Source organism: Gavia stellata, chromosome 6, assembly GCF_030936135.1.
Source record: "Gavia stellata isolate bGavSte3 chromosome 6, bGavSte3.hap2, whole genome shotgun sequence".
In the NCBI taxonomy this organism is placed as follows: Eukaryota; Metazoa; Chordata; class Aves; order Gaviiformes; family Gaviidae; genus Gavia; species Gavia stellata.
In genome coordinates this window covers 56,057,591-56,071,025 of record NC_082599.1, presented here as the reverse complement: position 1 = coordinate 56,071,025, position 13,435 = coordinate 56,057,591, and the positions used below count along the sequence as shown (strand labels likewise).

The 13,435-nt window shown below is 37.6% G+C and overlaps 1 protein-coding gene across 1 annotated transcript in view; it reads right to left on the bottom strand.

The window, feature by feature from the left end:
* Nucleotides 1-13,435, bottom strand: part of POU6F2 (POU class 6 homeobox 2) — a 312,117-nt gene that overhangs the window by 244,908 nt on the left and 53,774 nt on the right. Inside the window, exon 2 of the mRNA XM_059819000.1 lies at nucleotides 6,975-7,146. Coding sequence (XP_059674983.1) covers nucleotides 6,975-7,146 — 172 coding nt within the window. The remainder of the gene's footprint in view (nucleotides 1-6,974; nucleotides 7,147-13,435) is intronic.

Genomic DNA, 13,435 nt, shown 5'->3' with positions numbered 1-13,435 from the left:
GAGAAAAATGATCCACAGGAGAATGGCAACTGTTACTATGAGCTTCCTACAGCTACCTCTGCCTTTGGATATTTTTAAAAAATTTATTAACCTGACAGCAGGAAACTTTATACAGATTGCCCCCTGACAGGGTGCCAGCTTGGTATAAGCACTTGCTATCTCTTTGTTTAGCATACGGAAATCAAGAGAGGTGTTAAGTGGTGCCATGTGCACATTTGGGCAAATCTAACTTCGCCTCCATCTGCCTCACCTGCACATTTCCATGGAGAACTTGCTTAATCCTGTGAAGTCCAATAGAAACATCCAATTCTCCTTCCTCCTCTTTCCTACGTTTGCGTCCTTTTTAATGTGCAAGTGTCTGATCTATTATTAATCTCAAAACACAAACCAGCAAGGATCTCAATCAAAGAAAGTAACAGTTCTTTCACAAATTACCTGTTTACTGTCTAGTAGCCAGCAAGTCCCCTTTGAAACAGCCAGCCATTTATGTTGCTTTTAAACAAGTTTGTTTGTTGTTATTTTTATAACTTCAAAGACAAGGAGAAGAAAGAATAACTAATTAAAAATGAACTATTTGTCATTCAGTCATACCAATTACATACTAGGATATCATTCTTCTTTTCCTTCCCTCTCTAATGTTAGTTACTCTGTACGTAAGTACAGAAAAATCAGACTTCCAAGCCTCATTTAAGAAACACATAACACACATTTAGCTCCAAAAAAATTTAGCAAAGACATAATTAGAAATTCATGAGAACAAACAGAATTGTCTTTAAAAAAATCCACAATCAACTTTCACCATACTCAAAATAGCTTTTGTTGTTTGATAGCTTTTTTTTAAATAGGCTGTCTTTGCCACAATTCAGGCATAGCAAAAAGAGACTGATTTATTTCCATACAAGCAAGGGAATTTGTAAGTGGGGCTGCAATATTTGCCCTTCATCAGCCCAACACTGCTTTCATCAAAGGTTAAAGGAGTAAGACTCCAGTCGCCTCAGAGTTGGAATATACGAGCTAGCATCAGTACCACCACTGCCTGAGCTACCTGCAATACCTAGGCACAGCAGGAATGCTGAGCTACGGATGGATTTTCTATCTTACCATTGCATCACACTTTGTATTTAAATAGTAATAACATCTTTTTAGGCTTTAATGGACATTTACTCCCTATTCACAAGTACGTCCTCCACTGACTTCAGTAAGAACACCGCCAAGGAATGGGACAATAACATTATTCAGAGTAGTTATTCAAGTCCCTAACTGTTTGAAAACACCTATTTTAAAAACGCTCATGTCAACTCTATCCTTCAGAAATAACAATCAATCACATAGCCAGATCTTCAGATTCTTCAAAAATTTACTTGTTAATTGAGCAAGACACCACTACGTTTTAGAAAATGACCTGGTTCTGTAAACATGCCACCCATTAACACTCATTGACACACTCTTTGTAATGAAATAGTGCTCCTAATCCACAGATTACTTGCTTTAATAAAAGTATCATACATTCAAGCACTAGCAGTATTGGTCCTATGGCCCTTACAGATGGCATGGATAACTGATAGTGCCTCAGAACAAGGCATACACAATGTGGAAATTACTGAATAAAGTTATGTGAAGAGACAGGAATCCTTATATGCAAATTAAACATATTTCAAATGTTTGCTGCATCTAAAAGAAGGCTCTGATTTTAATATTGACACCATTTGGGCTCACTTCACTATCAGAACATTCACTAGAGCTTTAAAATGCAGTAAGAGCGACTAACACACATCGCTTTCCTTCACTGAAATTACCAAAACTTGTCAAAGTGTTCCTGATGGGCAGAGATCTTATAGGCATTTCATATTTGAGGATATAACCAAAACACTGAGAATCATCCTTAAATACACTGATGAAAAGAAAGCTCTTAGTCTGAAGGCCTTTTTTCCCCCCACAGGCTAGATACGCTGTTAATGACGATCATGTGAGCTTCCTCACAGCAACCTGGCAATGACCTCTGCTCTGACCTGGAGAGAACAACTGTCTCAAGAGGTAAAAGACAATTTAGTCCTTTATCCTTTGTAACCAAAATTACTCCAGTGCCATAAATTCTAATCAAGGCAATTCTGATTTAAAAAAAAAATATTAAAAAATGGATAATGTATGTTTCCTGAAAGAGCAATCCAAGGGATCTACAAGCAAAACACAATCAGCTAGAATAAACTTCTACCCTGTTCTGCTACAACATATATGTATATGCTTACACAGAAAGATGCTTGCAGTTCCGAAACATGGGTAACAATATGGGAAAGGAAAACGAAATCCCATAGCCAATGCAGGGGTTTGAAAATAAACCCTTGTTTATGGAAATGTGTGCAGATTCATTTAACTGGCATATCCCCCGTATTTCAAGCATACGCAGCATTATGAAAAAAGAAAAAAAACTGGTAGTGAACCAAATGAAACCACAGTCCTCGGATCCAGCACAGGAAACCTAAGATTTAACTTCACTAAAACAAAACCTTGCTAGCAAAAAAAAAGGTTAGTCAGTTTTTTGCTGTCCTGCAATTATTAAATAGGAAATACTTGTGCTCCACAGTTATAGGCTTGGTCTTGAACTCACTACTGAAATAAATAAAGCTCTAAGTATGTAAGTTTGATGCCTAGAACTACAGGCTTGATCTAAAAGAGCAACTTTTTATAATACAGTAAAATTACCTTAACATGCAAGTGCATTCCTGTTTTTCCTTTTACCATCATCTAATTATGTTGCAAATTACCTTCAATTAAGGATGAATTAAGGACTGGATCTAACTCCAGGAAAGCCAGCATCAGTCCACATGGGCTTTTGGCACTTGGAATAGCCACTTCTTTCCTGGGATTTTTACTGTACAGAGAATTTTATGCATGACATATCCCTGGTGTCTATACCAACTTTTGAATCTCAACAGTTCTAATATTACACAGCTAAACATGAAAGGGTTTTTTTTTTCTTACTAAGATTTTTTTCAGACCAATACTTCATAACTTATTCTAAACTTGTTTAAAGATATTGTATAAAATGGCAATTAGTATTAATTAACTTGGGATCAAATCCCAATGTGTTTATTCAAGTGAAGCTACTACTTAGCATTAACAAAAGCTTTCTCTAGTAAGACCCATGGCATTTGGTGTGGGTTACTATTTTGAAGCATATTGCAGAGTAAGACAAGTTGATCTGAAAATGACACCGCCAGGAATGTCAACAGCCAGACTCTGTTTCTTAATTACATCATATGATTAAAATAGGAAATACTGCTTTGCAAATGTTTTAAAGAGTAAATAATACACCACAAGATCTCTTGCAAAGCAACCTCGCCTCATACTGCTCAGCAAAAAACTGGGATTTCTGTAACTGAAACACTGCTGTTCTAACTCCATACTTCAAAACCATACTTCTGAGCTAATGTGTTTCAGGATAGAGTCCTTTGCCAACATTTTGCACTTCAGAAAGTATTCTTCACCATGTTTTTTACTCCCTTCTTGTTTTACATGATTTCAGTATTAAAGTCTTTTGCACGCAGGTACGCAGACTCCAAAAACTCCACTGGTATAAACACACAAGTGGAGGATTACAGGTGCATGCAAATCCCCAGACTACAGGACAGCCTGTTCTTAAAAAAAAAAAAAAGGCAAAAACAAACAAAAAAACAACCCAAAAACAAAAACCCCACCCACAAAAAACCCCAAACAAAGCAAAAAACCCAAACACCTCAACCACCACCAAGAGAAAGCAAGCAGGCAAATAACAAGCAAGCACAACCCCTCTAATCACAGCTGCCCCTCTCATCACTCACAGGTAACAACAGCACCACAGTGACAAAGTGCATCTTCCCAGACACCTGTGCACCAGTTTCAGGTGGGAGCTATTTCAGATCATCAGAAACTTATCCCAGCTTGTGCTGGTACTTCTGAGACCCAAGGAGCTGCACCGTTCAACTGTTTTGTCACTGATAGCAAAGCACCCATAAGAGAAACAAAAGTTTACTGCATATCTTCTTCCTGTCAAAATTAAGTATAATTAATTGTACTCCTGCACTTTCCTCACCTGCAGCAGGGTCTGTTGTTGAAGAGGTGCCATTTTTATGATTAATTGTGCTATCTGATACCAAAACAAAAAATAAATACCCGCTGTTTCTATGGCATGCAGTGAAATACCAAAACAAGGAAGTTTGCAAAAAAGAAGGTGGATTTTAGGAAAAGGTACAGGTGAGCAATGCAGGTCTTTGCAGAAATAAACCCATCCACCAAGGAAGCGAAGCAGAACGTGTCCGGTGAGAAAAAAAGAAAGCTCTTTGCATCTAAACATTCAACTCTGCTCATCTATATGAAAACAAGACTCGGGAAATATCGCTAACATCAACAAGACACTCAAATGCTGGTCATTCATTCCCACTAAATCAGTACATGATTTTCACAAATTTTTTGAAAAACACGAAAGCAGCAGTGCAGAAAAACTTTGTTCTCTGTGGACCTGTCTCCTCCCCTTGACTTTCTAAAACGCTCCTCCCACTCCTGCTTAACAGATTTTGGGAAAATTTTCACGCAGCATTTATTAAATGTTATATTGTAAAAAGAAAATTGTCATCTTTGATCACATGAAAGAAAGTTGGAGGAGAAAATTGTCAATCTCTATGCCATCACATGTCAATAAGTCCACAAATAATTTGATTTCAGAGAGTGCAAGGAAAGGCCCAAAGCATGCATTCCTAACATACTATAACATTAAGCAAAGAGAAATAGCTGTAGAATAATGCTCCATTTTTATGTATCAAAGCTTTAAACAAAACCACATTTAATTATTTTAAATGTTTACTGCAAATCTATCTTAAGGGATGCATCCGCGACATAAAGGCTAATCATCTTTATTTTAAATCTGCTCAGTTTGATCATCAAATGTATCAAAATAGCCCCATTGTCCTTTCTTTTATGTTCTCAAAGTTACTAAAATTAACTGACAAGGGCTGCTGCTAAAAGATCCGTAGCATTTGTCATAACTGTAACAGAACCTCGATAAATGGTACATAAGTTTATACTGAAGCAGTTGAACTATTTCATTACTTTTGTTTACTTGGGAACATCTTTTTAGCAATATAAGAATCAGGCTAGCAAACATCTTACACTCATCAATAGAAACAGTACAATATATTAATTTGTAGCTTTTATCATTAGTGCTTTTAGGGACATAAATTATATTTGCAGCTTAGAAGGAGACAAGATACTGTTGCACATCATTTCTATATCCCACACGGCAACTCTAATGAAAGTGTCTGTGTATATTTCGGTTATCACTGTAGAGCATCCAAATGACAATGGCTCAAAAAAGATCCTGCCTTTTATTACAAGACTTGCTTGATCTAAAACCAACCAAACAGACATTTCACTACCCTCAAATTAAAAGTCCATTTTTTGTTTTGTATATGCCTTGCTATATTTAATAGATGCACCCTAAACATTTGAGCAAATAAAATACATAAACACAGCTGAAGATATTTATACTACTCTAGACAACTAATAGCCTCTGAATTTAAGACACTACAATTCTTTCCTAGATGAAATGGACTAAAACAGTTATTATATCCTTTTTGAACAGTTAAACTGTTAATGGAAATCATGATTTTCATGGAAACAAAGATTACTAAGAGGGTGCTTAAAAATGGGTGTGATGTTCCGTAATGGTCATTACTGTAATCCAGAAGTTAAATTTTGGGATTTTAAAATTATTATTATTTTCCCATATCTGTAGTGAAGTTGTTTAGTAGAACATTTTGTGCTGTATCTTTTAGTAAGTGATAAAGAACATTTTAAAAGAAAACTGCATGTATTCTTCTGTTTAAGAAAATCTTGCAGCTCTTACTGTAGATGGAATATTGAAATCTGAACACTGCTACAGATTTCCTTACAGATTATGAAATCAAAACTTGAATCTTAGAAAATGGGCTTTCACCCTCTCTCCCTTAAAGCTGCGTTCCCTTTAAACAAGGTCTTTTTCCCTTCAACTTCCACCTATAGGATCACGTAAAATAAGGAAATGCTCCATTTCTATTAAGGTTTGTCTCAAGTCACAAATGAAAATAATTAAAAGGAACTCCTTCTGGAGAGCAGTCCCTCTAAACCCAAAATGTCACTATGTACCATATAGTGCTGGCTCCAGCTCAGACACCTATCAACATCTATCACTCAAGCACGCGCCTCAACAACTCTGCTCCTTTTTCTGATTAGAGATCAGAGTTGCTTGAGTTGGCTTACAGGGTGTCATCCGTTTGAATGACAGATGTCTGTGTTGGAGTGCCACTCTGGCTGCTTTTGTTTTGATTGTGAAAGGTTACACTTATCTGGCACAATTTAGACTATTTAAAAATAAATAAGAATTCAAAAGGTATTTTTTCTTTGCACAGGCTTTAGAAGAAATAGTTTGTTTCTAGTTTAAATTCCAAAAACATTAGCTCCATGTGTGGTACCCTTGGTAGCCTTTGTTTACTCAGTACAGTGTTTTCTATGGGAATGTTTCATCTCTCTTCACCCAGCTTTATCTTAACCATATAAAATGATAACTTCTCAGTTTAATCCAGCCTTAGAAAAAGCTGGTAGCATATGAGACACATCAGCACCTAATGCAATAAATGTTAACAAAGTACTCCAAGGAAATGATCCCTCGGCCCCCCCCCCTTTTTTCTTTTACATTAGAGACCATGGATCAAAAGAAAACATAAAATGTCTGCAACTTGCATAACATAAGTTCATTGTTGACAAAAGTTTTCAGGACTGACACTGTCATTCTGGTAACCACTTGCAATGGGAGCAGAGGGCTGTACGCCTGCACGCTCCAAGCTACTCCGTCGTACTTACAAGAAAATTGAGTGAACAAAAAAAAAAAAGAAGAAAAGAACAGGGGGAGATTGCTCTTCCGGACAACATGGTAGCAGTGAAATGAAATACCTAGACAGACTTACCGAAGAGCTTGCTGGGAGTGTCCTCGCTGTCATTTGATTCCACAGGCGCAAGCAGGGGCTCATTCAGCTCGTTGTCTGAAGTAGCTGCCTTGTCCTCACCTCTCAACTCTGCATTCATTTCACTCCGCAGTGACAGCAAGGGCTTACTGACTTGTCCAGCTATCATTGGATCCTAGGGTGGGGGGGGGGAAAAAGAGTGAGGGGAAAAAAAAAAGTGGCAGCTTTGGTGTGCGTATACCCTCTCTTCCACTCCCTCTCTCTCACGCACACACATACACACACACACACTCTCTCTCGCTCTCTTATCTCTGGCTGCTCCTGCTGTTATTGCTGGCTGCAGTCAAGTGAAGAGCTATTACAGATCCAATGAGTTTTCCATTACTCCCCACCCTATTAAAGCTCAACTAGCATGTGAGAGATTCAGGATGCTTTGGAGAAAAACTTCTATGAAAGCAACATAACCAACACAGCTTTAATTGTGGGATGTGCTTTTTTTTGTGTGTATGTTTTTACACCTCACCCTGTCCTTAACGTAGTAAGAAAAGAAATTCCTGTATGCTCCAACGCCACGGAAGAGGAGCGCCCTGTGAGCACTCCACAGTGATTTAAAGAGGCATCCTCAGCTGTACAACATTAACAAAATCAAATACACAGTTTCTAGCATTCCAGCGTTTCCATGAAAATACAGAGCAACAAATAGCCATTTCATTACATACATTCAACAGAGATACAGATTTCTTCTAACTATTCCTGTCTTTGGGATACTATGCTCCAAAAGTCCATAAACACACACAAACACACATTTTCCTTTTGAAAATAAAAAACACAGAAACCATTTTTTAAAAGATAAAATTAGGGAAGATACTTACACAAACACTTTGCAATTATTCTTGTGTTTGGGACATTATATCCCCCGTAAAACATGACACATATATATACACTTAAATTTTTTCTTGATGATTTGGATCTGTTTTATCTTCTGCTCATTGAGGACATTTAGGGGTCAGGCATTATTTCCAAGCACACTCTATTATTCCGTTTGCAAACTAATAGGCATAATATCATGACAGCACAGAAACCAGAGAAAAAAAAACAACTAAAAAAAGGAAAGGAACAAGTGACCTTGTTGCGCTCTCTGGCAGCTATTTATTGCAAAGTTCATGCCTAAATGGTTCTTATGCAGAGAACAGGTGACCAGCGAGCAAGTAGGTTGGTTAGCATGTTCCCTCTGTCCCATCCTCACATTGGTTGATGTTTGCCTATGGGTTTTTTAATGTATTCATGTCTGAAAAGTGAATTTGATATGACACATGATAATCTATGAAAATGTTAATCAATACAAATAGTTTAAGCTGTCATCAAATGCACTTCTTTAGTCAATACTCATATCGCTGAAAACAATGTCACTGTCACCAGGGCTTAATTTGCACAGCACTTAAATATTGGACTCTGTGCATCAATGCACTCCTCTTCAAATACTGTAGGTAAACACATTTTCTCCCTATTTAAGGCTGAAGCACTCAGCACGCATTTAGCTGAGCCGAATCCTCCCTTTTGAATACCTTGATAGGTCCACTGGAGGGCAAAATTAATACTTAATTGAATCTCAGAGTCATCAAAATAATCAATACTTTTTTATTATTTATTCTTTACAGTCTGTTGACTGTTTCAAACCTCTGAGGGAATGGTGGAAAGGATTCATGGCTTTGAAACACTGTCATTTAACAAGGTAATTTTCAGTGGGGCATTAGGGGTTGTGAAACATATAATAAAACAAAAATGGTGGCTTATAATAGGAAGAAAGAAAAGAATTATATTTCTGCCATCTAACAAAACAGGATAAATAAAAAAAGCAAGTGCAAGAGGGAGAGGGAGAAAGGAGGGGGGAGAGGGAGAGAAAGACTGGCTTTTGAAGGGTTTTATCATATCAAGAGCAGAGCTGAGCTTTCATAATGCTGACATTTCTCATCCTGACAATCCTAAACAAGTGGAAAGGATGAGATCGCAGATATCATCTTTCATCACATTCCCCAGCTTAAGAACCAACATGACAGCTTCTCTCCCCTTTACACTGTTAATTACTAAATAAAATACTGCTCTCTGTCAGCATTAGATTATTGCAGATAGCAACCACAAACATTACTCCATTGTTTTGTTTTGCCTTTTTTTTTTTTTAAACCAGTGATACCTACCATGAACTCTTCAGAAAATAAATTAGGCTTGTGTCTACATATTGTAAATATATGAAACATAATCAATTGAATCAATGTGGTCAATCCATGTTATTGTCAGGCTAAATTGCTGGTGATTTATTAACATTTCATTTACTGTATTTATTAGCCAGCAACAATCTGAACATTTCCTAGATGTTTCTGGGGAGGAAACAGAAGTTAACAGATTTCTCTTGCAGATGCTGTAAAAAAGACTGACTTGTTTGGCCTCATATTCATATTGCATTATGGACAGTCATTTACCGAGGCAAAAATTTTGTTTGTTTGCTTTCATATACTAAATAACATATTTTAGCAGATTTCGCAGTTAAAGGTCACTGTGAACACAAACAGCATTGTTTCGAAGTCTTGGCTGCTGCCCTCGGTTTCAGCTGTTCAAAACTAACATCAAGAGCTGTTCCGTAACAAATGTGAATCAGGACAAAGTTTGACCCTTTTCAAAGTATTTTGGGGAGGGAACTAATCCTGTCCACAGAGCTACACTGCTAATCTGAGGACTAACAGCAATTTAATGGAGGATGCTGAATCAGTAGGATTCTAGATTAAAGTCTCAGTTGCCAAATTTTGAAGTTGAATATATGAAAAATGGGAGGAAGAATAATGCAGGAAGTGTGACAGCAGTGGGAGAAACCTCAGCCCTTACATATTAGTGAATTCTCAGCAAGTTCAACGGGGCTGGGATTTTACCTGTTATGTACATCAATAATTCGGCCTCATCTGGAGTACTTTGTTCATTTCTGGTTAGCCCATCTAAGAAAGATACATCAGAAGGAGATGTGCGGTAAGAATGATAAAGAGATGGAAAGGATTGTGAATGTTTACAGAAGAAAGTGAGTAAGAACGAGCATGATCAAAGTACACAAAATAGTAAATGGCAGGGAGAAAACCTAGATCAGGAACTATTCACCCTACCTCATCTGAGGAGAAAAGGGGCCTCTACAGAAAAAAGTCATAAATGTAATAATAAAAGATACTTTTCCAAACAGTAAGCAGTGAAAACCTGTGGAACTCATTGCTGCAAGGTATCACTGAGACCTGCCCATGGTAAGCATCAACATAGTTGCTCACGTGGCTGGGCAGATTCCTAGCAGTGAATTTAAAACGGTTTTGTAAGCACAGAGCTAAGGACTATAAAAACTGAAATAACATAAACTGCTGCCCCCTCCCTCAAACAGTACCAGAACCTGTAGTTAACCCCCAGGGTAGCTCTCTCCGTCAGACAGTAAACGAATGAAAACTTTCTCTATAAGCAGAGGGATTAGATTACTGTCTAAAATTCTAGTCTACATGAAGACTAAAGATGGGTTGAGGGAAGGTTTGTTTCCTTCAAAAACATACTTTTTAAAAACAGACATTTTTTAACTTCAGGTTGTATCCAGGCCTTCAGTTGTTTTCTGTACTTAAGAATGTGTCTCTTCTGCAGTGGATTGTGTGTGGTTAAAAACTATTATTTTTACAAAAAGTGTAATAAATTCTAATTCCAGCGTGCAAGTGGCCTAGTGTGCAAAATCCCTTGCGGACCAGAGGGGCTGTTCCTATATTTCCCAGTGGCCCCCCTGAAATCTCTGGAGTAGTTGCTATGCCAGCTGCAGGCCCAGCAGCCTTCTCCTCCTCCTCTGCCCACCTACAAAGTCCAGCCCAGAGAGAACCCCACGGCATTGGAGAGGATGCATCAAGGCAAGGAATTCTGGGCGCATCTTTTGCAGCTAGTCCCATCGGGAGCTGTTCTCCTCCCTGCCCTGGCTGGCTGTGGGCTTGACTCAGCATTTGCTTTTTGGGAAGGTGTTAAAGGCCAGGATACACATTGCACTGTAACACAGGATCTTCCATTGACCATCAGCCACACAAAAGTTCTAGCTTTTCATAGACAAAATTGAGAAGTCTAAGAATGCATAGAAAGCCAGCAAGATGAACTGTGTAAAAAAGGTTTATAAGCTTCAAGTAAGAAGCAAGGGTACACAAAAGGGATGTAACGCTTCAGAATTTCAGATGGCGTTATAATCATAGGAGTAAAGTTCTAGTTATGAGAACTAAGAAATTACAATCCCCTTATTCAAAATATACCTGTATGTACCACACACAGCGACAAATTTTACAAGCATCTCTTGCAGATACTCCTAGAACTTGTCATCTATTTCTTGTCCAACCAGCACGAGTATTTGCAGGCTCCCCTGTTTTCTATGAGATTTCGCTGACAGTTTTGTACAGCAAGTGGTCCTCCCTGCTGTGGGTCTCCCTTAAGGGTGGCTTATAGCTCCTCTAATTCAGCTGCAATACCTGCTACACCTTTGTTCAGCTCTACCACTCCCCGACGACTTAAACAAGCTGTTGGGCTTAATTTACCAGTAAAAATCATGTGGATTTGCAAACGCAAGTTACAGTTCTGGTTACACACCCTCTTTTAAAAGCCAAAACCTTTACCACCTTCTTAACTGCAGCACCGTACGAAGTACAGGGGAACATTTATCACTGTGTTAAAAGCTTTGCCTCCACACTTCCGGGGTAAAGGTGCAGTTTCTAAGCAAAACTATTTAGTAATCAAAGACAGCTTTTAAAGGAAACTGTATGGTTTTTGTGTGAAACATGCCTTAGGCAGAAGTCTAAAAATGGGAGAACAAACTACTTTTATCCTTAACGTAGGACTTGGGCGATAATAGGGCTTTATAAAGGCTGCATGCACTAGTTTAGCCACTGGTCTAAATTTTATACTTGCTGCACCATAAACATTGTTGGTCTGAATTTAATTACTTTAATTAGGAGAAAAAGTAAGATCCTTTGTTTTGCTTTTTATTTTGCCCTTAGTTTGATATTACTTTACATAGACTTTATTTCTCTGGCTTAGAAATACTTGAAATTAATTTTCTGAATTTTTTCAAAATATGGAATGAATCATGCCTCTCCTCTAGGATTCGGATCTTGCAGAGACTTCTGTTTGGGACATATACATGGCACATGTTTGAGCAAACACTCCAATTATGCTACCAATAAACATAAAATTCTCACCGTTCACACATTATTTTAATGACTACACCAGCTTTTTAAAATTTTTAATCAAGACAGACCACCCTCATAACCTTGGATAAAGCTATTCTAAGCTGTAACTTAGCCTATAGTTTTTGAGTAAGGAATACATTAGAAAGACTCTACTGGCGGGAAAGGATTTGATTTATTTTGTGTCAAGTACCAGTGAAATTTAGGATTACGTTCCTCTTAGGAACTAGTCCTTCCTTCATCTTATTGCTTCTAGAGGTATTCAGGTTTTTTTTCCATAAATAATGATTTCTCATGAACAACCTTCTTTGATTCTTTCTTTAAACACTGTTTTATCTGCTGTCACTAATGTCCTGATATTTCCACCCCCATCTATCCACAGTCTGGTTTATGCAAACTACCTTGAATGAACCTTTTGTCCCCTGCTAGCCTCTGACCATTGCTACCAGCTTGCTGTAACTTCCCCAGAAAAAGTTAAGAGGAAAATCTTCTCATTTTCTTCACAGCCACATGCGCCACCATCCTTAGATGGATGTTTCTATAACCAAAACAAACAACACTGCCAATATATGATTACTGATGTCCCTTCACTACTTTGATCTTGTACTTTTATTTACTGCATTACATATTTACTTATATTACCTATATTACTAATATTTAACTTAGTAAAAATCTTCAGTATTGCCTCTCCTTCTTCTTACAGCAAAAAGCTGATGTATGCCCAGCTCTTCTCACTCAATATGAATATTCATCACCCAAAATAGTCCCCACTTTTCTTCAGCTAGAATGGTATTTATTCTCCTCATGAAAACCCCTGTAGCAGAAAAGGTAGTTCTTCTCCCTTTTCTCAATACTAGTGTGACTTTGGACATCATATTTTTCCAGTGATACTCATCTTCACACCTCGTGTCCAGACTGCAGTTAAAAAGGAGCATTTTCTAGTTAAAAATAATGTAGCTAACTAACCAGTCCCTAATTACACTCATGTTATTAATAGTACTGAACTTTAATTAGCAATTTAATTTGGAAAGTTAGAGAGACTATCACTGCCCATGGTGCTCTCTTTCATTTAAATATTCTTCTCAGGTTAGGCAGTAATGCTAGAATGGTCTCCTTCATTTGTTTACTTACAATTACGTCCTCTGGAAATTGAAGTTGTTAGTGCTGGTTAGTATAACACAGCTTCTGACATGAAAAGTTTTTTTTCAGAAACTCATGGAGGTTTTAATTGCAGCTTTA